Consider the following 26,947-nt stretch of genomic DNA (forward strand, 5'->3'; position numbering starts at 1 on the left):
TAGTATTTTTTGAAGACAAGAAATCTCTCCTCGGCAAGACTGGAGATTTATAATGCTAAAAATCGGATCTCGATACTTGTAATGGGCACAGCATAGATTTCATGCACGAAACCAGGAAGAACGGGAGTTTTTTGTTTTTTTTTTCTTTTAGCAAAGCCACATCGAGCTATCTGCTGAGCCCATCCAAGGGAATCAAATCCATGATTTTAGCGTTGTATATCCGTAGACTTACGACTGCACTAGCGGGATCAGAAAGGACGGTTCAGCTGAAACCCACATTTTTGTTAAGACAAAAATTCATGCCTATATACTTACTGCGTAAATGCCAACAGTATTTAACGTTTCAGGTGTTTGTTGATTTTATATGGACAGCCATGCAATTGTTCAAGCCATATTTCATATAAACGTGGATCCAGGTTTCATCTCATGGTACCTACTTTTTACAAATTTTTCTGGTGGTGGTTTTGGGAAATGCCTCTAGTACACCCTAGCATTAGCATGCAAAGTATACTAGTTGTACTTTGTACTTCACAAGTTAATTCTAAATTATTTTAAACCAACTAAATCGTTTGTGCACACATGCATAGTTGACGTCTACAAAGTTATAAATAGGCAGGTGCAAAACAAAGTACTAATGCAGGTGTGCGAGAATAAAAAAGAAAACCTATATAACTCTTGGAGTCTATAAATGGAAATAACAGGCTGTGTTGTTTAATGGTCACAATCTCATACAACAATGCACGCTTCGCAAGGCCTGTCGATAAAACAAACATAGCGTGCACATAGTGACGTTTGGTAGCCACGTGACAAAGATTTCATACATCCAATTAAAATGACTTACAAGTGCTTAATACACAGTTCCGTGTATTTCGTATATTTTGGTTTACTTGGAAATAACTATTTCGATTTCTTACTTCTTGTAGTGTTTGCTCGGAAATCAATTTATAAAGTTAGAAGAACTGATAACTTTCTTTTAAGGCAACTCAACAAGTGACCGATGAAAAACTCACGGTAAAACGAGAGGATAATTCAATCGCAAATTATTGATCAAACTACTACATACCCGCAACCGACTCTAGAATTTCAGTGTAAATAAAAACCTGAGACCAAACATTCAAACCGTGAAGAACTATGATAAGAATTTACTTTATACGAATAGTGCATTAACTCTAGCCTAACAACTGACTCTGAAACGCAAAACGCAACTGAGCCTGCGCAACTGAAGACATATATAGTTTATACGTCACTAGAGTACAAGCAACCTAAATCAACAAACTAGTACCCATTTAGTGAATACTAACATGCCTAGTCAGTGAGAGAGCACAAGCATCTGTCAGTATTCATATTCCTCAAAAATCTGGGTGGAGGAATCAGCACATGCTTGTATAGATCATTCACTGTTATAAGAAATAGTACGTCTATGAACTACAAAGAAATAGTACGTTTATGAACTACAAAGAAATAGTACGTTTATGAACTACAAAGAAATAGTACGTTTATGAACTACAAAGAAATAGTATGTCTATGAACTATAAAGAAATAGTATGTCTATGAACTATAAAGAAATAGTATGTCTATGAACTACAAAGAAATAGTATGTCTATGAACTATAAAGAAATAGTATGTCTATGAACTACAAAGAAATAGTACGTCTATGAACTACAAAGAAATAGTATATCTATGAACTATAAAGAGCAGCTTGTTGTCCAGAGATCAGTATCTGACTGAAGAATGGTCTTTAAAATTTGCAGATTCCGAAGACTGCTTATAAAAAGGTCTTTCTTTACGTTTCTAGTGTTGGTTTTAGTTTATTTTTTTGTTTCAGTGGGAGTTCTGTTGACTCGCAGCCTCACGCCAAAACCACCACTAGCCTATCAACTTTCGACAGGACGTCAAATTACTAAACTACGAAAGAATTACAAACTGTTGTTGAATGTGCAATCGGGATTTCAATACAATCCATTATTTCGTTCTTTTCAGAATTTACATCCATGTAAAATACCCAAATTGAGGTATCCTCCTGGACCAATCACAGCACTAGCATCCTTTCCAGGATCTGGAAACACTTGGATCCGATATCTAGTTCAACAGTCCACTGGTAAGTTAGTTTGGTTGTTTCTTGTTTTTAATACAATGTTTGCAGCATTCGGTCTCAAATTTGTTTCAGCAAGCTTACGGTCATTACCTTTTAACATACGATTACCAAGTTTCAAATAAAAAGCTATTGAAACGACAGTAGACAGTTAGAAGATACGTTACGAAACCTTGTTTACAACTTTCATAGATTAATAATTGACGTCATCGAGTTATTACTGTTATTAATATTAAAATGGATAATAATCTAATTAGAATCGCGATATTAAAGACGAGAGTACATGTTTCATTAGATTAGTTTCTATTATGGCTTACAACATGTCATTACGTGATGACGAGAAACCCACTTGAAGTAAAAATGTATCCCAGGACGGCTAGTATGGGTATTAACACTTTTATTAATGAAGCTTTATTAGTAAAAGTATTAATGTCCCCCAGTGGCTCAGCGCTATGTTTGCGGACTTACAACGCTAAAAACTGGGTTTCGATACCCGTGATGGGCAGAGCACAGATAGCCCATTGTGCACCTTTGTGCTTAATTCAAAACAACAACAAAATTGTTAATACCCATGCCTGCCGTTCTGAGATACAACATGTTATTCCATTGCGCAAACTGTATCAATAATTTGGTTATTAAATGTACGTTACACATATATTAGTTTATTTGAAAAATATACACGGTTCACATATTTATAGTCATGATATTAGTGCTATAAATCAGTTATATACTAAAACAATTTCTTATTGAAAAGGAAGTAACGGAATATATATTAATATTAAAGTAGTTAGTTAGTAATTACTAATAGCAGTTTGAGATTATATCACTTCATCGCTGTTTGTTTGGTTCTAAAAACAAGAAGAAAGCAGACGAATAAAGGTAAAAGTAAATTCAGACCTAACTCAGTAATATATGTATGTTCGTACACACTTATGTGTAATATATACATAATGATGTACTTAGTTTGGGTAAATAATTAACACATCCGACATAATTAGGCGAAGTTATATACAAAACGAAATATCAAGATGTGTATATATATATATATTATTATTTTTTTTATTTCAAGCAACTTTATATGTAGTGTGGTTTTCTTAAACATAGTTACCGTATATTTTGTCACCCGGGCAACGTAATGTTGACGTCAATTAGTCAATGAACTCATTTAAATATAGGGGAAGCAAAACAATCCAGTGATTTCTAATAGTTACATAATGAAACATTATTTTAGATGTTTAGAATATTCAATATACAACATAAGTACATAAACACACGTGACTAATTTATTACGTGTAATACTGGATCCTAATGATTAAGTTGTTAAATAAGCCGCTGTTTTCTCTGTGATATCATTTTTGTTGTAAGTTTAAGGTTTAAGTTAATTAAACACCTGCAAGGATGTTTTAAAAGTATATGTTCAATGATATGGATATGAATTTTCGTTCTTTACGACTTTCACTCTGTGAACCAAAGGCTTGTTTATCTGTTTCAACGAAAATCTACACGAATTCAATATCTGCAATATCGAACCAACAACTTTTACGTTATAGGCCTTCAAGCTAAGCCACCAATGAACGGAATGAAAAGAATAACCATATGACGAAATATGTCGTGCCTTCTTTACAAGAATGTACCGGAACAGGTAGGGTAAATTGCCTCGTGTAGGGGCTCAATTGCACAACTCAGGTCAACCTCAAACTTATAACTACCCGCCTTTGCGTTCAAAGCCACTGGACCACTCTGCCCCAAAGAAATATGAGTCTTATTTCAAATTCATGTAAGCTGTTTTAGTGGAACTTTGGTATCTTCAGTTGTTTAATTTTTCGTTGTATACTTTATAGCCCATTAACAAGTTTGTATTTTCTCAAGAAAAAATAGCTGTTCTAACACCACATTTAGAATTAAGCACGTTTTTACACAAACATAACATATTAAATGGCTCGTCATTTTTAATTGAATGTTTTTTAATTTTATTTTTCTATTCAATCCTTCAGGATACTTTACTGGTAGTATTTATGGTGATTCAGCTTTAGCTATGACTGGTTTCCATGCAGAACGAATAAGTAATGGTTCTGTCATCTTGGTAAAAACTCATGAGTGGGGTGAAACCGGGCGAAGAAAATTCCATAAAGCAATACTACTCGTTCGGGAACCGAGTAGGGCTTTATTAGCAGAGTTTAACAGAAGATTTGGAGGCCATCTTGGCTATGCTCCCCAAAGAATGTTTTTTAAAAGTCAGAAAAAAGGTAAGCTTGAAGATTATTTTAAAATCTTGTAAAAACACAAATAAAAGTATTTTTAGACAAGTATTTTTTGACGCATGTTGGATTAGTCACTTGTGAGACAAAATATTAATCGATAATCACATTATTTTATTTCGCATTTTCGTTTAAAAAAACAAGAACTAATTGCTAATCAGTTTTTGTCTTTAGGTAAAGTGTTCAACTGAATGCAAACTTTAAATAGCTGATTACCTGGTTGAAAATTAAGATGCAAAAAATATCTATATTACAATTTTACTAAATTATAACATATTATAACGATTATAGGAAAAGACATTCACTTAGAGATGAAAGAAAATAAGTATTTATACGTTTTTGTGTGTATCATTGTATGAAAACTGAAGTAATCTCAGGATCACTGACTTCTTTCAGCAAGAAACACTAACTCTCTAACAAAATGTTAGCTACAACATGTTGACATGATTGAATTGAGGGGAAAGATGAACACAAGTTTCACAAAAAAAACCTGTATCTCAGAATGGCTGATATGGGTATTAACACTTTTATTAATAAGCAGAGAACAACATTTCGACCTTGCTAGGCCATCTTTAGCTGAAAAAAGAGAGTTCGCAACTCACAGTTGCTGGACTCATGTTTTAGGGACGAGAGTATAAACGGGTAAGGGACTGTAGAAGGCGTTGCAGTTGGATGTTAGGTTATTAGAAATTCGCAGAAAAATCACCCATACTGGATTATACATTCCCTGGGACTCAACACATGAAACAAAACAAAAATTAAACATATTAAGAAACCAAATAAACACAGCCACAAAACTATGTTCACCTGATATAATTAACGATGAAATCAACAAAATAAAACAACACTTCATCAACATCAACAAACTTCCTCAAACAAACCGTGGAAAAAATTATACACGCACACCTAGACCAACAACAAACAAACAATAATAAATTCCAAGATACAACAAACTACAAAACCTTATACTGCTGCATACAATATTTTCCCGACATCAGAGAAAAAATAACCAACATTTGAAATAAACTTATAACAGAACACAACATTCCAATAAACACCAAATTTATTCAAAAACCAAATATAAAACTAAAGCCCATACTATGTAGAAACTACGCTGACAAACACAACATCAACATAATTTGTAAAATACAATGCAACAACTGCCAAAACTTCTATATTGGAGAAACAAGCAGAAAAATTGAAACTAGATTCAAAGAACACAAAAACACTTTCACGTGTTTTTGAACACTGCAAATCAAATAAACACAACATAACCATAGAAAACTCCCAGCTATTAAGTAGGGAAAGAAATATAAACAAACGCAAAATCAAAGAAGCCGTACTTATACAGCAACTAAAACCAAAATTAAGCCAATATAAAGGAAGATCTTTATACCTATACTAATTAATAACCTGACATCCAACTGCAACGCCCCTTACAGTCCCGTACCTATTTATACTTTCGTCTCTAAGACAAGCGTCCGGCAACGGTCAATTGCAAACTCTTTTTGACAATCTGAAGATGATGCAGGAAGGTCAAAACGTTGTTCTCTGCTTATGAATAAATGTGTTAACACCCATACCAGCCTTCTGAGGTATATTTTTATTTCAAGTGGGTTTCTCGCCATCAAGAAAAACAAAACCTTCAACTGCTCTTAAAACACACCACACACACAAAACAACACAAACGATTCATCTTAGTTAGATGTGCGCACAAAGACGAAAATCAGCTGTATAACTCTCTGAACAGAGAAATGTCTGTGTAAGATGAGGATCTGCTTAAGATTCGCCAAAGAATGTTCAAGGATTGAAATCCCCGTTCATTTACCATAGAGATGTATTTGATGAGAGAGTGGTAAGAATTGGAGAGATCGTGAGGAGTAATGGTAGAAAAAGTAACTGGTAATAGGATAATAACATTTACACCAGTGGGAGAGAAGTTGGAAAGCATTGAGAGCAAAGTGAGAGATAAGAAATGTGAAAGAACTGATACATGTTGATGGTTACTGGAGTATATTTTGTTTTGTTTTTGTTTTAGTTTGAATTGTTTTGAATTTAGCGCAAAGGTACACTTGGGCTATCTTCACTAGCCGTTCTTAATTTAGCAGTGTAAGACTAGAGGGAAGGTAGCTAGTCATCACCAACTACCCTCTACTCTTGGATTACTCTTTTACCAACGAATAATGGGATTGGCCATCACATTATAACGTCCCCCGACTGTTTGGTGTGACGGGGATTCGAACTCGCGACCCTCAGATTACGAGTGGAGCGCCTTAACCACCTGGCCATGCCGGGCCTTCTTTTGTTTAGATCTTGGCTTTTTAGTTTATTGGAGTTACTTGATTGTGGAGGATCCTCATCTATGATGACTAACTTGATAAGTTTCTAAGCCTAACTTCAATAGTCTTAAGTGGGGAAGCTGCTTCGGATTAAGTACTTTTCCGCTTTTAAAGGTCACTAAACCTGAGAAAAACAATTACTATATATATATTTAGATAGGATCAAATCTGTCTGAGCTTTTGCCAACCACATCACCTGGTCACCCTATTAACAAAAACAGGAAATACCAATGTGACCAGAGAATTAATTAGAAGAAATTTAAAGAAATTCTCCAATGAAAACTTCCTTTGGTTAGTTCAGGAAAATCAAAAGAAATGATGCTGGAGAAAAATACGATTTACCCAATAATAAGGTGAAATCGGTCTAAAGCCAATAATATGCACCATATTTGTTTGTTTAAAGTTAAACGCAGACCTATACAATGGGCTATCTGTGTTCTGCCCACTAGCAGTATTAAAACTCGATTTATAGCGTTATAAGCCCGTAAACATATTGCTGTGTCACTGTGGAGGCCATTCATTGTAAGTTCAATATGTGCTGCTCTTCAGCGACACAGCAGTATATCTGCGAACTCTCACCGCTATAAAGTGGGTTTCGATACCCTTGTCAGGCAGAGAACATATAGCCCATTGTGTAGCTCTGTGCTTAATTTAAAACAAAAAAATTAATATGTGTACCAAATGCATATAATTGCAAAACATTTGAAATATTTTTGTGAAACAGGAAATCTTCGCTCTTCTAAACCAAATCGGAAAATAAACACCTAATTTATTTTATCATGCTGCATCATTAGTTTTATGTTGCTTATTTGAAGCTTTAGATACAGATATAAATATTTTCTTTTGTTATAAATCGTATTACAAATACAGCATCTTGCTAAATACATTCATCTGAATATATGCATTTCTCAAGTACCTTCAGTAAAGTGGAAGTAATACTATTATTAATCCGTGATGACGAGAAAACTCCATTTGTAGAGAAAAATATATCAGCCCATAGCAGCCGTTTTTACACATATAATACTATTATTATTTCATGAGTAAAGTAAACGTACCTTAAAATTAATTATTCATGCAAGCTCCATCTAGTGAGTATTTAACGGTTTCAATGTTGAATAGAAGTACATCATTTGATATCAATATTATAATGCAAAATTTAAAGAGTTACAGACTGGCAAGCTCATGCTATGTAGTTGCAAATAAATGCACATATGCAGATTTTTTTAGAAGCGTGTGGGTCTGTTATCATTATTATATTGTTTTTCTGAGGTATATATATCCAGAATATCAGTCCAATGTTTCAGTCACGCACATAATGGTGCCATAGCTTCCTAGTTACAGTAAGAACTTATTACGAATAAACATGAAATTAATGGCCTCTGTATAAGGCTAGTTTCGCTATAACATCAATAAGTTTTTAAACCACCTAACTTAAATTTACGCTTATCTTTTATTAAGGACTAGTGTAGCGTTCTCCAGTTGTTCTGATTCCGTTAGAATAGTGTGTAGTTAGTGTAAAAACAGGAGTATTCGTCAGATAGTAAATTAGAAAGCAGTGCCTATTTTCTCTGCCTTTAACTGAGTCTTTACAAAAGCAAGAAACTGTATATAAGCTTGTAAACAATCACAACCTATATTAAACAACAACTAGAGTAGAGTTAGATTAAAACATCACTCACGCACGCACTCGTGTGTGAGAGACACTTATTCGTGCTCTCTCACCAATACAGTTTAACTGACAAATACTCAACCAGTATCGTGAAACACTAATACTACGGGAGTCAGTGGTACCTTTGACCAATATTCTGTAATTAATCAAGCACAAGCCACAAGCAACCAGGTGAGTAGACGACGAATGAAATGAATGGCATATCGCCATTCCAACTCCAGTTGAAATTATGGCTTACATTACATTTAGAATTTAGTCTCACTAATTTGTACTTATAATTATGAATATAATCAACATAATAAGTTCATGATTTCTTGTCCGTGATAACGAGAAACCCACTTGAAGTAAAAATGTATCCGTTAGACAGCTGGTATGGGTATTAGCACCTTAATTAAAATAAAGTACAGAACAACGTCTCAACCTGAAGATGACCTACGAAAATTGAAACGTTGTTCTGTATTTTATTTTAATACCCATACCAGCCGTCCAATGGATACCTGATCGTTTCCTGATTGCCATTTAAAATCACTCTTTAAATCAGATGGCTAATCTAATTTATTGCTTGGGAATTATAAGCTTCAAAACCAAATCTCTGATTTTGTAATATGATCTGGGATTAGGTCAGATAAATAAACTATTATTAATATTTACTAAATCCACTTGTGTTCAGAAATATGCAATCGACTAATTATTTATATAAACAGTTATACTAAATCTTATATATAAGAAAATTGATTAAATAATTCCAGATCAACCAAAACGAGACAACTGTAAATTTATTTTATATACAAATATTTTAATATATATGTTATATTACTGACGAATTATTTTACATGTTATGCAGATTAACCTTTTTCTCGTATTCTTCTAGAAATTATTTTAGTTTTTCCTGCTTTTTTACGCAGAATGGCAGACGTTTTTGGAAAAACAGATAAAAGTGTGGAAGGAACTCACGCTTGACTGGTTGAAGTTTAATGGGCCACTCCATATAGTAAGATATGAGGAACTGGTAGAACACGTGAAAGACAATCTGTTAAAACTTATCGAATTCTTAAACGTCACTGTATCCAACGCTACTTTAAGTTGTGTTTTGGAAAACAAAGAGGGATTCTTCAAACGTAAGGAACGGATGCAAAAACTGGAAATATTTGATACGTCATTAAAGAGAATGATAGATAAAAACGAAGATATAGTGGAAAAGGCGATATGGCTCTATCGCCACGGGCTACAGGAGGATGTAGACAAGTTAGATGCAGAAGTAACCAAGTAACTAATTTCATATTCAAAAACAGAGTAGAAGTTGGAAAATTAAACACAGTGTGACTTAGTTGATTTTATTTAGCAGTTTGTTTAGAATTAAGCACAAAACAAAGCTACACAATGGGCTATCTGTGCTCTGCCCACCACAGGTATCGAAACCCGGTTTCTAGTGGTGTGACTCGGCAGACATATCGCTGTGCCACTGAGGGGAGGAAAAGGCAGTCAAAACGCAGGACTGCTATTTACGGTTCATTCTGTAGTATTGTTTATAAGAAATACCTTATACTAGAATTAGCAGGTGTTACTCAAAGAACTGATTACCTATCTATTACTATTGTCAATGTAAAATTCGTCTCCAACTTATCTTGAATAAACTAAAAGTCATCAACAGTTATAAAGAAAGAATATAACTATGTAAATAGATAGACATGGAGATGATTAAAAGCTTGAATTTATTTACCACAATATTGTGCTAAACGTCAGTGCAACTTTATCATCGTATTAAAAAACGTATGAAATATGAAAAATATTACATCTCTGTTATTTGTGCAAATTAATGCGATCCAACAGATATAAATACAAACTGACTTAATGTAAATGCTGCTAACTGGTAACTTTACATCATTGAAACTCTACAAACATCGAATACAAGACAAAACAGATGGGTAACAAGGAAAAAATAAATGGATTAAAAAGTTAGAAATATATCCAAAATTACTCCTTTGTAACTTAAAATACTAATTTTCTTAGGAAGCAGATTCATGAATTTCTCCTGCCAACCATTCGCAATATTTGTTCAAAAACTAACTTTTAAGAATAAAAATAGATAAAAGAAAGAAGGAGTTATCTACATCTGGTATCATGTCTGAAGCTTAAACCAATTACATACGTCTGCAATGGTTTTATTGTCTTGAAAATTTTATATTTTTTTACTGTAATTTCTGCATGCTGAATCCGAAAATGATATCCATTTTTCTGCAACACATACAGACTATTCACAAAGCGTAATAGGTACTTTTATGTAAATGAATCATTTTTATTGAAATCGGGACACATTTTATTATGGTTAAAATGTTGGCAACCACTGACGATAGATTTTTTTTAACCAATCGCGAGAGTCCTATTGATCGTTCTAGAACCAACGAGAAATACACCGCAATCTGTAAACGGTTAACAGGCTGCATGATGTGTCGTTTCTGGAAAGTATTTGTTTGTGCGCGCACTTTGACATTATTGTTTGATTTTCAATAGTATTTATATCCGTCGCTATAACAACAAGAAATCGTGTAAATAACCCAAACATATTTTGTTATATTTGTGGTAAATTTCTTGTAAAAAAACAAAGGCAAAACATTCCAAAATTCGACCAAGTCACAGACAGTCTTGAGGTCTAGAAAAAGCACTTCGAAGATTAAAAATCAGTTATGGTAATCGTGTGACTCGATGATTTGCATATTCAAAATCTTTATAACATAACGCACTCCCCATTGTTTGTCAATACATATTTTGATTAGTTATTCTCGCTACGAATGTGAAGTTTTGACATTCACGAAATTTCATAGCATATACCTAAATATTGATCACAGAAAAAAAGAAATATATTTCGCAAATCTCCTATATACACTGCTGCCCAAAATCTTAAGGCCAATGAACATAAAGAAAAAATATGCATTTTGTGTTGTTAGACTCAACCACTTATTTGAGTAGAGCTTTGAAAGATGAAAATAACAAAAGGGAAAATAAAAATAAAAAAAACTTCTAAGCATTTAATAGGGAAAATGTGAACACTATGAAATTAGCCTAAATAACAGCTGGTCAAAAGTTTAAGACCATACCAAAAAGAACTCCTAAACAGGGTAGGTATGCCCAACAAGAGGTATCAGTAGTGAGTTGCACGGCCGTCATTGTGAATAACTGCAAACATTCGCTTTGGCACGGTCGATATAAGCCTTTGCAGAAGGCTAGCTGGAATGTTATTCCAAGTGGTGAAGATGGCTTCACGAAGATCATGCACTGTTTGGAATTGACGTCCATTTCTATAAACTTCCCTTGCCATCCACCCCCAAATATTTTCAATGGGGTTCAGTTTGGGGGAATACGCTGGATGGTCCAAAAGAATCACGTTATTCGCCATGAAAAAGTCCTTTGTCCTGCGGACATTGTGGATTGCAGCGTTGTCCTGCTGAAAGATCCAATCATTTCCGCACATGCGAGGGCCTTCAGTCAATAAGGTTGCTCTCTCCAACATGCCAATGTAGCCAGCTGCTGTTTGACGCCCCTGTGTAGCCTGAAACTCCATTGTTCCATGGAAGGACAAATCACCCTAGATCATGATGAAACCTTCTCCACTGTGTCGTATAGAAAATGTCTCCGGTGGGATATTCTTATCGTGCCAGTAACGTTGGAAGCCATCTGGACCATCCAGGTTAAATTTTTTTTCATCAGAGAACGAAACCTTCTTCCACATTTTACGTATCATGTTTGGTGCTTCTCAGCAAAGTTTAACTGAGCTGTTTCGTGGTGTGGAAGGAGGCGTGGCCTTTGAAGACGTTTACGGTTTTTAAAGCCTTTTTCTCGTTGATGCCGTCTTAATGTTTTTGAGCTGCATTCTGCGTCCGTAACGGCCTTAATCTGGTTCGACGATCGGCTGGTGTCTTGCCAGACAACTCGTCGAATCCTTCTGCTCAACGCCGGCGAATTTTTCTTGGGCCGACCACTTGAAATTCTCGTTCCGTATCCCTAAGGGTCTTTTAAGAAATTTGCAACAGTTTTACTCTGCTAAATCTCACCAGCGATGGTACGTTGTGAGAGATCTTGCTTTTGCAGCTCGACAATTCTGCCACGTTCAAACTCTGTCAACTTTTAAGCCTTTGCCATGTTTTTACCCAATGTAACACAGGAGATGTCAGTGGGAGATGTTGACAACGCTAATGTTTGAACACAAATGACTAAATTTCGTTACGTGTTTGCCGGGTAACGCTTCGTTTCAGTATGGTCTTAAACTTTTGACCAGCTAGTATTTAGGCGAATTTCATAGTGTTCACATTTTCCCTGATAAATACTGAAAAGTTTTTTATTTTTATTTTCCATTTTCTTATTTTCATCGTTCGAAGCTCTACTTAAATAAGTGGTTGAGTCTAAGAACGCAAAATGCATATTTTTTCTTTATGTTCATTGGCCTTAAGATTTTGGCCGGCAGTGTATGTGGAGGAAATATATATAAGTGACAGCAGGTGCTTATTTTATTGATATATATATATACATATACACACACACACACCAGGTTATGTGTTTTTTTTTTAATAACCGTTATCACAGAGGGTTATTCAATATGAAATTCACATCTTAATGTTGCTTTTGTTGTTGTTTCGTAAATTTTACCTGCAGATTGTGAAGTGAAAGCGATCTGACGATAAATATAAAGTGTATTTTTGGTAGGTGATAATTTTGTATTTTATTAATTATTATGTAAAGTATTACATATTATAATTTATCTCGAACGAGTCTCCGATTTATTATGTTACGTATGTTAACGTATTAAGATTTCAAATAGACGAAAATTTTAATTTTAATTTTGAAGTTAATTGAATGTCAGTTTGTAGCAAATTTATGGTATCTGCCAACAAGATTGAGGCCCGGCATGGCCAAGCGTGTTAAGGCGTGGGACTCGTAATCTGAGGGTCGCGAGTTCGCATCCCGGTCGCGCCAAACATGCTCGTCCTTTCAGCCGTGGGGGCGTTATAATGTAACGGTCAATCCCATTTACTATTCGTTGGTAAAAGAGTAGCCCAAGAGTTGGCGGTGGGTGGTGATGACTAGCTGCCTTCCCTCTAGTCTTACACTCCTAAATTAGGGACGGCTAGAACAGATAACCCTCGAGTAGCTTTGTGCGAAATTCAAAAACAAACAAACAAAAAAACAAATTTTCTTAATACAAATATATTGTGAAATGCAACCCACAACACAACTTATAAAAACAATTATTGTAAATAGTTATTACAAATAATAATTTATATACAAAAATATCCAGTCTTTTAACTAGTCTGCAACTGAAAAGTCCCCCCCTAGTACAGCGGTAAGTCTACGGATTTACAACGTTAAAATCAGGGGTTCGATTCCCCTCGGTGGACTCAGCAGATAGCCCCATGTGGCTTTGCTATATGAAAACACGCAACTGAACATTTTATCGACGGTCCAGGTCTACGCAAGCAAATGAATTCTGAGTTGATATTGTTACACTTCGCTTAAGCTAGCGAGATGTCTATTCTTGCTGGCCTCACGCCGCTTACAAGCTAACCAACTTTTTACTGACGAAGATATTTAATGTCCTCGTAGAATTACTAACGTTCGAAGTTAATTCACTAAAGCTAAACGGTGTGTAATATTCGAAATCTATACACGTTCACGGTCAAATATACATCTTTAGTTTTTTGATTAATAAACGTTTATCACAATCACAATTATAGCTTTCGAGGATTATAGTATACTTACTGTAAGAACCCAACAGTATTATTCAAACTGTCTTTGGTGTGTAGATTTATAAACTTTAAGACGATTTTCTCGAAAGTTCACTTGGGAACAATACTGGCAATCACTAGTATTACATACACACCTAGTACATTGCAATACTTCTTGTCATTGTTGGGATTTTGATCTTATAAACAAGGGAGGATGAGGTTCACTTGGGCCTCTTCCTCCTTTCTGTACTATTGTTTTGTTTCCTGTTTAATGTTCTTGATGATGTTATATAAGGGTCGAAATAAACGGCACTTGCTCTGACCCCTTTCAGGGCTAATATCCATGTAGGTGTCTTCATTAGCACTCTTGTGTTGCGTATAACATTTTTAATTTTCGATTTTGAAATGTCTTTTACTTAAATGTTGTTGTTGTTGATTGGAATTAAGCAGAAAGCTACGCAATGGGCTATTTGTTCTCTGCTCACCACAGGTATAGAAACCCGGTTTTTAGCGTTGTAAGTCCGCAGACATACCGCTGAGCCACTGGGGGGTTTTACTTAACGAACAGTTCGGTATATACAGATACCACATTTTACTAGTTCTCGACTGACACAAAAACATTTTACATATAAAAACGTATTTGAAATGTTATGATGTTAGTCCAAAACATGTGGGTTTTATTGTCTAGTAATAGTTAGCCTTATTAGATGACTATTTTTAAAATATATATTAACAGGAGAGAGGTACTTAGGTCTACTTTCATCATGTATGTAGTAGCGATCAAGTTCACATAGTAGTTCGTTTTTTTGCCAATTTTTTGAAAGTAATTTAGAGAATTACGCAAGAGTCTATTGGCTACGGTTTGTATATTTCGTATAAGCTTTAATGATGTACTGCGAGAGACGTTTTAAACTGCAATAATTATTGAGTTTGTGTTCATTGTATTTTAATTATGTGTTTAGGTGCTATTTTTCACCAGGCTGGATATGCTTATTCTATGATGTGTCGTATGTATGTTCTGTAGAGTTTTGTTATATTGTCTCGTGTATCCAGAATTGTTTTGAGTCGATTTTGTTGAAGTTGTGAATAAAAACTGTCCCAGCTGTCTTGTTTTAGTTGTCGTACTTCATTTCTTAGTGCGTTTATTTGTGTTTTTAAAGCGAGTTCTCTACTTTGTATGAATTGTCTGGGTAGCCTTTCTCTATCTTTTATCATTTATATTATTTCTGTATGAGGTTGCCATTATGTTGGGTATGGTATAATTAGCTGCATTTTTTAGGCACTCAATGATTGTATAACAATAAGTATCTGTTATGCGTTGTTTACTGTTTCTTTCAGTAGAATGTTGTCTAGGATATTTGTGTGGGGATGAGACTGAAGAAACACCAAACAGGTAAATGGTCACTGTAAGTATCTTGACCTACTTGAAAATTTATAAATGTTCGACTCATTGTACTATTTGTTTGTTTTTGTATTTTGCGAAAAGCTACACGAGGGCTATCTGTGCTAGCCGTCCCTAATTTAGTACTGTAAGACTAGAGGGTAGGAAACTAGTCATCACCACCCACTACCAACTCCTGGACTACTCTTTTACCAACGAACAGTGGGATTGTCCGTCACATATAACGCCCACATGGCTGAAAGGGTGAGCACGTTCAGTGTGACGGGAATCGAATCTGCGACCTTCAGACTAACTACAAGTCGAGCACCCTAACCACCTGGCCGTGCAAGGCCCCCATATTGTATGATTATATTCTACGAACATCGATGTAGATCGAATATATCACTGATGCCATATGTGTGTGAAATATGTGTCGAAGTGGCTTCGTTAAATAACACATTGTTTGTATCTAATACGTGTTTGTATATAATTCTACCATTCGCATTTCTTGATTTACAGTTAAAGATATGACGCTTACTGTTAAAATCACCAGTTATTATTATATTGTGGTTATGATTACTTATAAAAAGATTTTAATGTCTAGCTTTTTATTGAGCAGTATAATTTTGCTACCGTAACAATGGTTGAATTTTCGGTTTGTACATCTATGATAATACATTCATTCGAGGAAGTTTTTGAATCATTTCAGATCTTTATAACGTAATAGTGAATTTATTGAGGTCATTATTATTTGTTCGACCTCTATTAATCATTGAGTAGCTTTTTATTTTAAATCTATGTATTACATATAAACATGTTTTACTAATTACAAATACATTTGGTTTAAAGCTTTTGGTTGTATCTTCAATCTCGTGTTTCTTGGAATCAATTGCACCCTGGATATTAAATTTATTTATTTTGTAAGCTAGTAATTGATGAAATCATGAGTGGGAGTTATTATTTTTATTAGTATTTCTATGCTATTCTTTGTTTTATTTGATTTTGTGTATTCTGTAACTATGCTTGTTAGAGAGTTTTGAATTTTCTCTTCATTTGGTTGTATTATTTTAGTTGGTTTTTCTATAGTTGTTGTGGGGTTTTCCATCCATGTTGGGGCCCGGCATGGCCTAGTGCGTAAGGCGTGCGACTCGTAATCCGAGGGTCGCGGGTTCGCGCCCGCGTCGCGCTAAACATGCTCGCCCTCCCAGCCGTGGGGGTGTATAATGTGACGGTCAATCCCACTATTCGTTGGTAAAGAGTAGCCCAAGAGTTGGCGGTGGGTGGTGATGACTAGCTGCCTTCCTTCAAGTCTTACACTGCTAAATTAGGGACGGCTAGCACAGATAGCCCTCGAGTAGCTTTGTGCGAAATTTCCAAACAAACAAACAAACCATCTCTGTTTTTTGTGTGCATTCGTCCTTTTCAATTGTTGTAGTGTTCTTGACTGCTATGGCGTAGACGGTTGTTTTTCGAAGCTGTGGTGTTGGTAGTAGTGGTTTGTTTTGTTTGTTTGTGGTGTTCGTGATTGTTTTCCGTGTTCTGATTTTTTTTTATTTCATATATTCTAGATCTAATGGTGTTATGTTTTTGACATTCCTCATAGTTTGCTGTGTGTTATTCGCCACAGTTCCAGCATTTAGGTTCAGGGTGCTCTTTTTTTACATCTTGTGGCAATACTCACACATCGCAGTAGTGCCTGGCAAACTGCTGAGACATGCGGAAATCTTTCACAATGGTAACACTGGGCTACCACAATGGAGGGTGTTTTAGTTTTTTCAACTGCATATTGTTGATACCACATAATGATACCAATAATAATAATAACAAATTCTTGTCTTGTGTATTGTCAGATTCTACTATTACTAAATTTGAGGGATTTTGTTATGTGTGATATAATTCTCTCTATTTTGGTAAACTTGATTCCTTGTTGTATTAGTGTTTTTTTTGTTGTTGTCTGTGTCTATGGAGTAGTGCACTCTCTTGATCACAAAAGATCAGAGGCTGTAACCTTGCTCCTGAGAAATGTATTGCAATCTGACCAGTTTTAAAAGCATCTGCAGGCGATGTTTTAGTAATCTGTTGAGGTAAGCGAACTAGCAGGCTGCCCCTGAGTAGACGTTTGATGCCCATTATAGATGCATTTGGTTTACAAATGTGGATTGTCTTTACTATTTGTGGTTACTTGCATGTGGTTGGTACTACTGTTATATTTTATTGTTCCTTGCTTGGTTTTCAAGTCTTTTTTGTTTGTTTTTTGGATTTAAATCATGTTAATTCTTCAGTGTCATCGGGCTGTGATGGTTTTTCAACATCGTTTTGTGTGTCTGTGCTTGGTTGAATGTTCAGAGTTTCTAATATTACCAGCTTCTTTTGGTGTTTTTTCCGGGAATTCTTGTTCATCGACATGCATGGCCCCAGCCGCGTTGTCGATGATTACGTTTGGATTCGGCGGGAGTTTACAATTGTTTTTTCTTTTGTTGTCTTTTCCATAGGTACTAGTTTTATCTTAGTGGTTAAGTCTTCTTTTACAAGGAGCAAAAGGGCCCGGCGTAGCTAGGTGGTTAAGCCGTGCGACTCGTAAACTGAGGGTCGCGAGTTCGCATCCCGGTCGCGCCAAACATGCTCGTCATTTCAGCCGTGGGGGCGTTATAATGTAACGGTCAATCCCACTATTCGTTGGTAAAAGAGTAGCCCAAGAGTTGGCGGTGGGTGGTGATGACTAGCTGCCTTCCCTCTAGTCTTACACTCCTAAATTAGGGACGGCTAGCACAGATAGCCCTCTAGTAGCTTTGTGCGAAATTCAAAAACAAACAAACAAGGAGCAAAAGAGTTCTTAATTGATTACAACTTTACGGGTTTGATTACCTAAACTAGGCTTACTTTTTCCCGAGGGTGTAGCAAAACACGTCGTGTCGTGAGTTGGTTGTTTTGTTGGGCATGTTGTTAAGGCTGATGAATCCTTTCTTTTTTTCATCCTTTGACAGTAGATATTCCCACAAAGGAAAGTCGACTCAATATGATTCAACTTTTGGATTTATGTTGTTGCTGATTTAGTTGTGCGTGAAATTTGGTTGACGCCGTATATGGGTAAGTCCAGCGAGGATGAGTAGCTTTTGCGGGAAGTCTGCAGTTGTCGTTAGCTGTTCCATCGTCGACATGGAAAGCGAACTAATACGCTCGATAATCTACAAATTTAGAGAACAGGTGGGACTTTCGCAATACACATTTAACAGTATAAGCCACACACATTTCTAAAAATATACGTATAACTAAAATAAACATCAATATTAAAATAAATACATAGTAGTAAATCCGTTACGAGAGATAACTCTGCAATGTATGCAACTCGTTTTGTTTTATAAAATAAACTGTATAAAAAAAATTCTCTTAAATAATATGTATATACAAGTTTTGCATTTAGCATTCGATTTGCTCTAACCCAGCGTGGCCCATTAATTAGTGTGCTGGACTGTTGATCTGAGGGTCTAAAATTCGTCTTTCGTTGCCGCAAAATAATAGATCTCCAAATTTCAGAGACGTAGTTGCATCATAAGAGTAGCAGTAAAATCCCAAATTTTGTGCTTTATGCAGTGTATCAACCCTAAATCAAAGACGTCCAGTGCAGATAAACCTTTGAAAGATATCAGATCAATCAATTTATCTAATTATAGATACTATGACAAAAAAATGAAAAGAAAAAATAATGTTGAACACAAGTACTAAAGAACAGACACTGATAAATATAGCGTAACTGGTCAACTGATTTGACTCTATAAAACAAATGAAAAAGCATGTCTGTGTATAAACTTATCTTCGACAACTAAGAAATTAAAACTTTTCTTAATGACAAGAAACCCACTTGAAATAAAAATGTATCTCAGAACGGCTGGTATGTGTATTTACACTTTTGTTGATAAGGAGAGAACAACGTTTCGACCTTCGTAGGTCATCTTCAGGTTAAGAAAGAGAGAGTTTGCAACTGACCGTTGCCGGACACATGTCTTAGGGACGAGAGTATAAAAGGGTACAGGATTGTAGGGGCGTTGCAGTTGAATGTTAGATTATTAATTAGTATGGATATAAAGATGTTCCTTTATATTGGTTTAATTTTGGTTTTAATTGCTGTATAAGTAGGTCTTCTTTGACTTTGCGTTTGTTTATATTTGTTTCCCTACTTAGTATCTTGGAGTTTACTGTGGTTATGTTGTGTTTATTTGATTTGCATGTTCAAAAACGTCTGAAGATGTTTTTTGTGTTTTTTTTAATCTAGTTTCCATTTTTCTGCTTATTTCTCCCACATAGTAGTTGTGGCAGTTGTTGCATTGTATTTTGTAAATTATGTTGATGTTGTGTTTGTCAGTGTAATTTTTACAGAGTATGAACTTTAGTTTTGTACCTAGTTTTTGAATAAATTTGGTGTTTACTGGAATGTTGTGTTTTGTTAAATTTTTTCGCTGATGTCAGGAACATATGGTATGCGGTAGTATGTAGTTTGTTTGTTGTTGGTCTAGGTGCGTGCTTATAATGTTTTCACGGTTTTTTGAGGAAATTTGTTGAAGTTAATGAAGTGTTGTTTCATTTTGTTGATTTTATAATTAATTTTATCAGGTGAACATAGTTTTGTGGCTGTGTTCATTTAGTTTCTTAATATGTTGAATTTTTGTTTTGTTTCATGTATAATGAACGTATAATCAAGTGTGGGTGATTCTTTTGCGGATTTCTGTTTTGAATTGTGTTTCATTGATACACATCACCAGCAACCAATTACCAACCTTTATAGAATTCACTACCACGAAAACTCACTTTATATTCAATAACCTAAACTACCTACACATAAATGGCCTTAGTATGGGGAATCCTGTGTCACCAGTTCTAGCCAGCATTTTTGTGACACAGGCTGAATCTCAAGCAATCAATTCAGCCTTACACCCACCACTATACTGATGCAGGTATATTGATGATACAGTTGCTGTATTCACATCTACAGAACACGCACTTAGTTTTTTTCAGTCAGATTAACTCGATACACCCCAACATTAAGTTCACCTGTGAACAGGAGAAAACTAACCAACTAGCATTTCTTAACCTTAAGATCATTAAAACTGATACACAGTTCTAGGACCCTCCCTATTTTCTTGCTACAGATCAAAGGGAAGGCAGTAAGTCGACAGAGTCTACCGCCAATACTTGGCTACTCTTTTACCAACATGTATGGCGCTGAGTTTTAATTATATGATTTAAGCGTGGTAATTTTTAACAACGTTTAAAAAATACAGCAAATGTTCCAAAAAAATGATGCTAAAGAAGGTTTACAGAAACAGTCAGAAGAAGTCAAAGAGAAAAACAACATTTATTGTGGTTGCCATAAGTTACGAAATTCTTGATTTGGCGTTTATCGTGTATCAAAGTTAACACATCACAACTGCGTTAGAAAATATATGTGGTTACTTGAAACCACACGTACAACTGAGCGTACACTGATTACATAATGAGAAGAACGTATTATGACTTTGTGAGATTTGGAATGAAGGCAAACTTTATTTTTACTTTTCTGATAAAAGCAGTAATTATTAATATATAAATCTTATATTTCATTATGCTGTCCACCCAACTATTAGAAGAACTCACATATCAGTTGGTAGGCAAAAGATTTACTTTTGAGAATCAGCTTCTTTTTATTTTCATTTTTATCTGTTTTTGTATTTGGTGAAAAACGACTACCTGTGGCTGAGTGCAGATAAAGAATGTGATAGTTTCAGTTGTGGTCTTGAGAACTCAGATACGCAACTATTTTTTTAAAGTATTAATTTTAATTTATAAGTAAATGTTTCGAATAGAAGTCAAGTATGATAAGCAGTGAAAACTCACTGTTCGCTCTTTTGTATATTTCTATTTATAGCAACGTTATCTTTCTGCCTTCATCCCTAATTTTGAATTACTGACGAGTTGAAAAGCAGCAGTCAACCTACCAAGAACGTTAAGGGATTGAATGTCACCCAAAGCCTAAAGTTCAGATATGTTTGTGGATTACCGCACGGATTCGAATTGGGCTTGTTAACTCCGGAATCCAGATCTCTACGATGGGCTAACCGGGGTTCAATTTCTGAATGAATCTTATTTCTCAAGATACTTTTCACACTGAGGTGATTTTACATTTCATATTTTGTGTTGTACCCTAAGTGTCGTTCTCTATACACACACAATTTCGTTTCGCAAAGAAAAGTTAATAGAAATAAGTAATATTTAATACTGTTTTTCAGCACCAGTTTTTAAACAGAATGATACTTCAAATAAAAAATTAAAAACATATTTACTTGTTCATGTTTACTGAATTACTTTGGCAGTTTTTTTCTTTGAATGTATCGGTAATGAATTCTCCAGGCAGCTGTGCAACTCATTAAAAACAGTTCTTTTCTGCATCATTTATATCCATTGTACTTACAAGTCGAGAGCAATTTAACAAAAGATATATCGTAAATCGCTGTGTTGTTAGAACGCGTGTTTAGAAGTTGAACTAAAACAGGTGTTTAAACACCGCGACATCTATTAGTTATTTTCTGAGATATTCTTAATGGCATACGGCGATTTCCAACTGCGTGATTTTGTTTTGAATTTCTCGCAAAGCTACAGGAGGGCTATCTACGCTACCCGTCCCTAATTTAGCAGTGTAAGACTTGAAGGAAGGCAGCTAGTCATCACCACCCACCGCCAACTCTTGGGCTACTCTTTTACCAACGAATAATTGCATTGACCGTCACATTATAACGCTCTCACAGCTAAAAGAGCGAACATGTTTGGTGTGACAGAGATTTGAACCCGCCACCCTCAGATTATGAGTCGAGGGGCTTAACCACCTGGCCTTGAACTTTGGAAGCAAAACTTAACAAAATCAGAAAGACCAGCATTCACAAATGCATCCTTATCCTCGTAATACAGTATATTTCAAGAAAGAATGTTATTAAGGTGAGTGAAATGGAATATAAAGTATAACACATATACATTTCACAATATCAGCATCAGACTTCCACATGAAAAAGATGTACTGGAGCATTCTACATTGAAACTTGCTAATGTCCAAGAGAGTAATTTTCTGTATTAATAGATTTATTTAAAATGACAAACACTTTACAGGGAATTTTTGGGCATATCAGAACCACTTCTTGGAGCGTTTACATTTACAGAAAATGTCTGTAGGCTCATGGATCATTATTATAAACAGTATGAATCTTTTTTTATCTTTGACCCTTGTAAATTAAAAAGAAAGACATGAACATTAAGTCTATTTCGTTTGTTTTGTTGTCGTTGTTGTCACAAGGTGTCATTGAGAAAAATGCCATCGTAATAGAAAGGATTTTCAGGCTAATAACTCCAATTATATGAAAAAAATTAAGTTTTTATCAGTATCAAATTAGAAAAAAAGAACGAATCCTAAATCTATCTGTGGAGAATTTTTGCAAGGTATCATTGTACAAAAATTCTCATTTGAATTGACGGGAACATGAGGGAACTTCAGAATAAAATATAAATTTTTCTAATGTTCAGGTTTTGATCTTACGAAATCGAAAATTGAAACGAAGATATAAGTAAAAAAAAAAGAAAGAAATATATCCTGAGCTTATTGACAAGATATAAAGGACAGACACTACTGTAGATGTCGCTGTTGTTCAGTCTTTACAAATTTCATTACCTTCTCTACAAACAAGACCAAGTCTTTCATTAATCTAGTTTTTTCTGCTATTATTTTAACATTTTATCAGCTTTCACCAATTTATCTATATTATATATAATCGTAATTGTGCTATTATAATTATTATCGTTAATAATTTTATTGATTTAAATGTAATTAAAAGTCTATATATTAACACTGTGTTTCATTTGCCATCATTGTTACTTTTCAAAACGTTTTCAGACAATTCTTATTATTATACGTAAAATACGATACGTGTTGTTAAGACATTTTCCAAATAGACAGGGTCTCATCATGTAGTGAGATACCACAACTTCATTTCTGGCAGGATGGACACTATCTATTACAGAGAACAAAGTAGCGAGAATAAGCCAATGAATGACTTTGTAGACCACATTTTTATGCTAAAATTGTATAAAACATATTAAACGAAAAATTTATATGTTAAGAAAAGCGCAAAATAATTGATATACCTTCATGTTTTATACACAATCACTATCTGGCTTTCTTGGAGCTTCAGGGAGGTTGCGAGCACCGAAGTAAGGGGGTGGTGCAGGACGAAGCCCTCAAACCAATAGAAAATGCTTGGTTGTCCTCAGTAGAAAGAAGGTGCGCCGAGGTTCTTCGTTGATTTTAGATAGGTAAATGTGGTAACTCATGTTGATGCCGTTTCTTTAGTGTAAAAAGATGAATGTTTGGAGGCAGTAGTAGGTTTCTGTTGGTAAAATGCCGTGAATCTGGTATCTGAATACTGGAAAGTCAAGCTGGATAAAGAGAGCATGATTAAAACTACATTTAGCACAAGCGGTTGTGTGAATTTTGCATCATGTCATTTGTTTTGTGTAATGCACCAGCTGCTTACTAGCAGCTAATGAAGCATCCACTCAAGAGATCACAATGAAGAAACACCTGGTCGACGTCGATGGGGTTTAATACTGGTCCACTTTCAAGTTCACATCTGAAAACCTGAATGTACTGTTATAGATTTGAAGCTTAAACCAGGAAAATGTTTGCTTACGTGCAAAGATGTGGAGTTTATCAGTATCACTGGGGGAAGAAATAAAGTCTTAATGGATCTAACTAAATTAACCACAGTGACTAGATTGGGCTCGACCTGTGATAAAGCAAGAAGTCATCAGTTTTCTTGAATTCATGTCAAATTACTAATAATGTGTGATCCACATCTCAAAGACAGCGGGAATACGATCAAGCATTCTTATCTCTTATATTTATTTTGATGGATGCTCCACTGCTGGTATATTCAAGTGAAGACTGGGTTTTTATTGTACGCTGACACTAGCTACAATGGAGTAAGAGTCGTGTTATCTCAGTTTTCGGATAGAGTAGAACAAGAGATTGCATTCCAACGTTGTACACTTATGGCTCCCGAATGCAGATACTGTATAATGAATAAAAAGCTGTTTGCATCAGTTATTTTCACAAAACACTATTGTCACTACTTGAAATGATATTACAAGAATACTATTGATCAGCAGGGGTAACAGAGACCAACATAGTCATTAGGTAACTAGTTAAGTGTCCAGTTTCTCTGAACACGTTCTTTGGGTGAAGTTCAAAGTGATTACATATTTAGCCTGCAGATTTAAGGTGTCACTTGAGCATAATGACTCATTTATCCTATGCACTCAGCTGAACTTTTGCCCAGTTAGAACACAGTCAGCCATTATGTTTGTATTAAGACATTCAGCATTTAAAATAAATTTCCAGCCATGATTAGCCTCACTTTCAACCTTAAGCTACGTCATCACTTGTGCTATGCTGATGTTTTATAGTTTTCTTCATTTGTGACCTTGTGAGAGATACATTTCTATTTAACGTATAAAGCTTTCCATCTGCTACAGGATACCCAAGATTTTATTCACTGAAACTATTGAGAAGATGGAATATGCTGGTATACACTGATGTTTAATGCCACTAAACCCATGAATGAGGAAACATGACTGCTGAAGCTTCTAATATGAATTAGCTTTCAAAGTCATTGACTGGGTTAGTAATGATGTCTTTTAAAGCCACAGATTTCACACTGACTGATGATGACCTTGAAGGCACTGGGAGGACTAGAAAAATTTTCTAGTTAGGATTGGTGGATGTGACACCATCAAATCTGGAGGTACTTTGAATAGTTGTAAAATCTGTGATAAGCTGCAAATATTTTATTCTTAATGTTGAAATACTGATGCAAAAGTTAATATTTAATGAATTTAATAAAGAAAATCTAAATAAAATTATTAAAATATTCTGTGATAAATATAAAAAAGTAAAAATTAAGAAAACTTTACTAAAAGTTTCTGGTATTTCTCGTTGTTAATATGATCAAACTTAACAACTTAGCACTCTTTTTGTGTGAATAAACACTTTATCGCATATAAAGGCTTGTTTAGCGCCTGATAATTGGTAGTTACAATGGATTTAATGAGTGGTGGGCGGGAGTTCAATTTGTTAGTTCAGGTAACTGGTTAGAACTCTCTATACTAGTGTAATTTGTCTATTGGGCTACTAAATAGTGCCTTACCACCATAATGGGGACTGGACTGCCAACTTCAGGAAGTAAGTTTATCTTATTTACCCCCAAGTGGTGGTACCTTATTATCTTCTTCTTCTTTACTTTGGAGAACAGTCACCCTCCCCTAACTGTCTGAGGTAGTGAAGGGTGATGTAGATGTGGAACGTTGTGGTCTTTAGTACCCACGTTTCACTCTCACAATTTCTGTTTCTTTTATTTTTTTTTATTATTCATGAATTTCTTCACGAGATTGGGGAACAGAAGTTAAAAGTGTTAGACGGTGTATCCCCACCATTATGCGAGTCCTACTTCCTACGTCACCTCCAAAACCTTATATGCATTTTATACCCCATATAACAGGCTGCACCCTTCGGATCCTTTTGATTGGTGCAGCATTTTTTAATTTTAGTTGGGCTTGTTTTTGTTTATAATAAATTATTATTAGTCAGAGGTTTGAATTTGCTGTTTTTAACGCAGTTCTTCCTTTCCATTTTGTTTTATTTTACTTAAACTGTTGAGTATTACTGTTCTCTACAGATGTACCTATGTATATACATGCACATTTTAAATGCGCCTTTTTTCCTGTTTTGTTGTTACTAGTAGAACAAATTGGTATACATCGTCCATACTTTATATATTTAACAGGACACTGCTTGCCTATACACACGAACTAATCACAATTATTTATTTTTTTATATTTTAATGCATTGATAAATACACGATTTTTCTTTAAAAGGAAACGTTTTATTCATTTATTTATTTTCCAAGTATATTGTCTCATTTATATCTCATATATATAAAAAAAATTATACGTCAATGTTCTGATGTAACTTTTAAAATACTCCTTTCTAGAGAAAGCAATTTTATTATTGTTAAATAATATTATTTTAAGAGTTTTTAAAATTTGGTTTTCTTTCCTATTTACGTTTCATTATTAATTAGTATTTATTTTAGTACCCTTTCTCAAAGAGAACAGCGTGCCTCTGTATTTTTTATTTTTCTACGTTAATATGTATTGATACGTTATCTATTAAAGGGTTCTCTTTTTTATTATTTGTTAAAAGAATTGTTTTTTTTTTTATGTTTCACAAAGCTACAAGAGGGATATCTGCGCTAGCCGTCCCTAATTTTGTAACGTAAAAATCAAGGGAAGGCAGCTAGTCATCACCACTCATCGCCAACTCTTGCACCAACGAATAATGGGATTGACCTTCATATTGCAAGGTTACCACGGCTAAAATGGCGAGCATGTTTGGTGTGACAGGTATTCGAACCCGCGC

The 26,947-nt window shown here is 34.9% G+C and overlaps 2 protein-coding genes across 2 annotated transcripts in view; one reads left to right on the top strand and one right to left on the bottom strand.

The window, feature by feature from the left end:
- Positions 1-1,156: 1,156 nt before the first annotated feature.
- Positions 1,157-21,756, top strand: LOC143239543 (WSCD family member GA21586-like). The gene is made up of 4 exons (XM_076480715.1): positions 1,157-2,098; positions 4,087-4,338; positions 9,264-9,624; positions 21,356-21,756. Exons 1-4 carry the CDS (start codon positions 1,732-1,734, stop codon positions 21,396-21,398), a joined length of 1,023 nt encoding a protein of 340 aa, XP_076336830.1. The 5' UTR covers positions 1,157-1,731; the 3' UTR covers positions 21,399-21,756.
- A 1,556-nt stretch (positions 21,757-23,312) lies between these two features.
- The window catches only part of LOC143240874 (uncharacterized), a 48,117-nt gene continuing 44,482 nt past the window's right edge, over positions 23,313-26,947 (bottom strand). Inside the window, exon 5 of the transcript XR_013022011.1 lies at positions 23,313-24,542. The gene's annotated coding sequence lies outside the window, so the exon portion shown is untranslated. The remainder of the gene's footprint in view (positions 24,543-26,947) is intronic.

This window comes from Tachypleus tridentatus, chromosome 13, assembly GCF_004210375.1.
Source record: "Tachypleus tridentatus isolate NWPU-2018 chromosome 13, ASM421037v1, whole genome shotgun sequence".
NCBI lineage: Eukaryota > Metazoa > Arthropoda > Merostomata > Xiphosura > Limulidae > Tachypleus > Tachypleus tridentatus.

Bases quoted from the DNA above. Each gene is read 5' to 3' on its own strand.
- LOC143239543 (XM_076480715.1), top strand. From the start codon at position 1,732: ATGGTCTTTAAAATTTGCAGATTCCGAAGACTGCTTATAAAAAGGTCT. The intron at 2,099-4,086 runs GTAAGTTAGTTT...TCAATCCTTCAG, and splicing joins TCTAGTTCAACAGTCCACTG to GATACTTTACTGGTAGTATT. The intron at 9,625-21,355 runs GTAACTAATTTC...TTCTATTTATAG, and splicing joins TTAGATGCAGAAGTAACCAA to CAACGTTATCTTTCTGCCTT.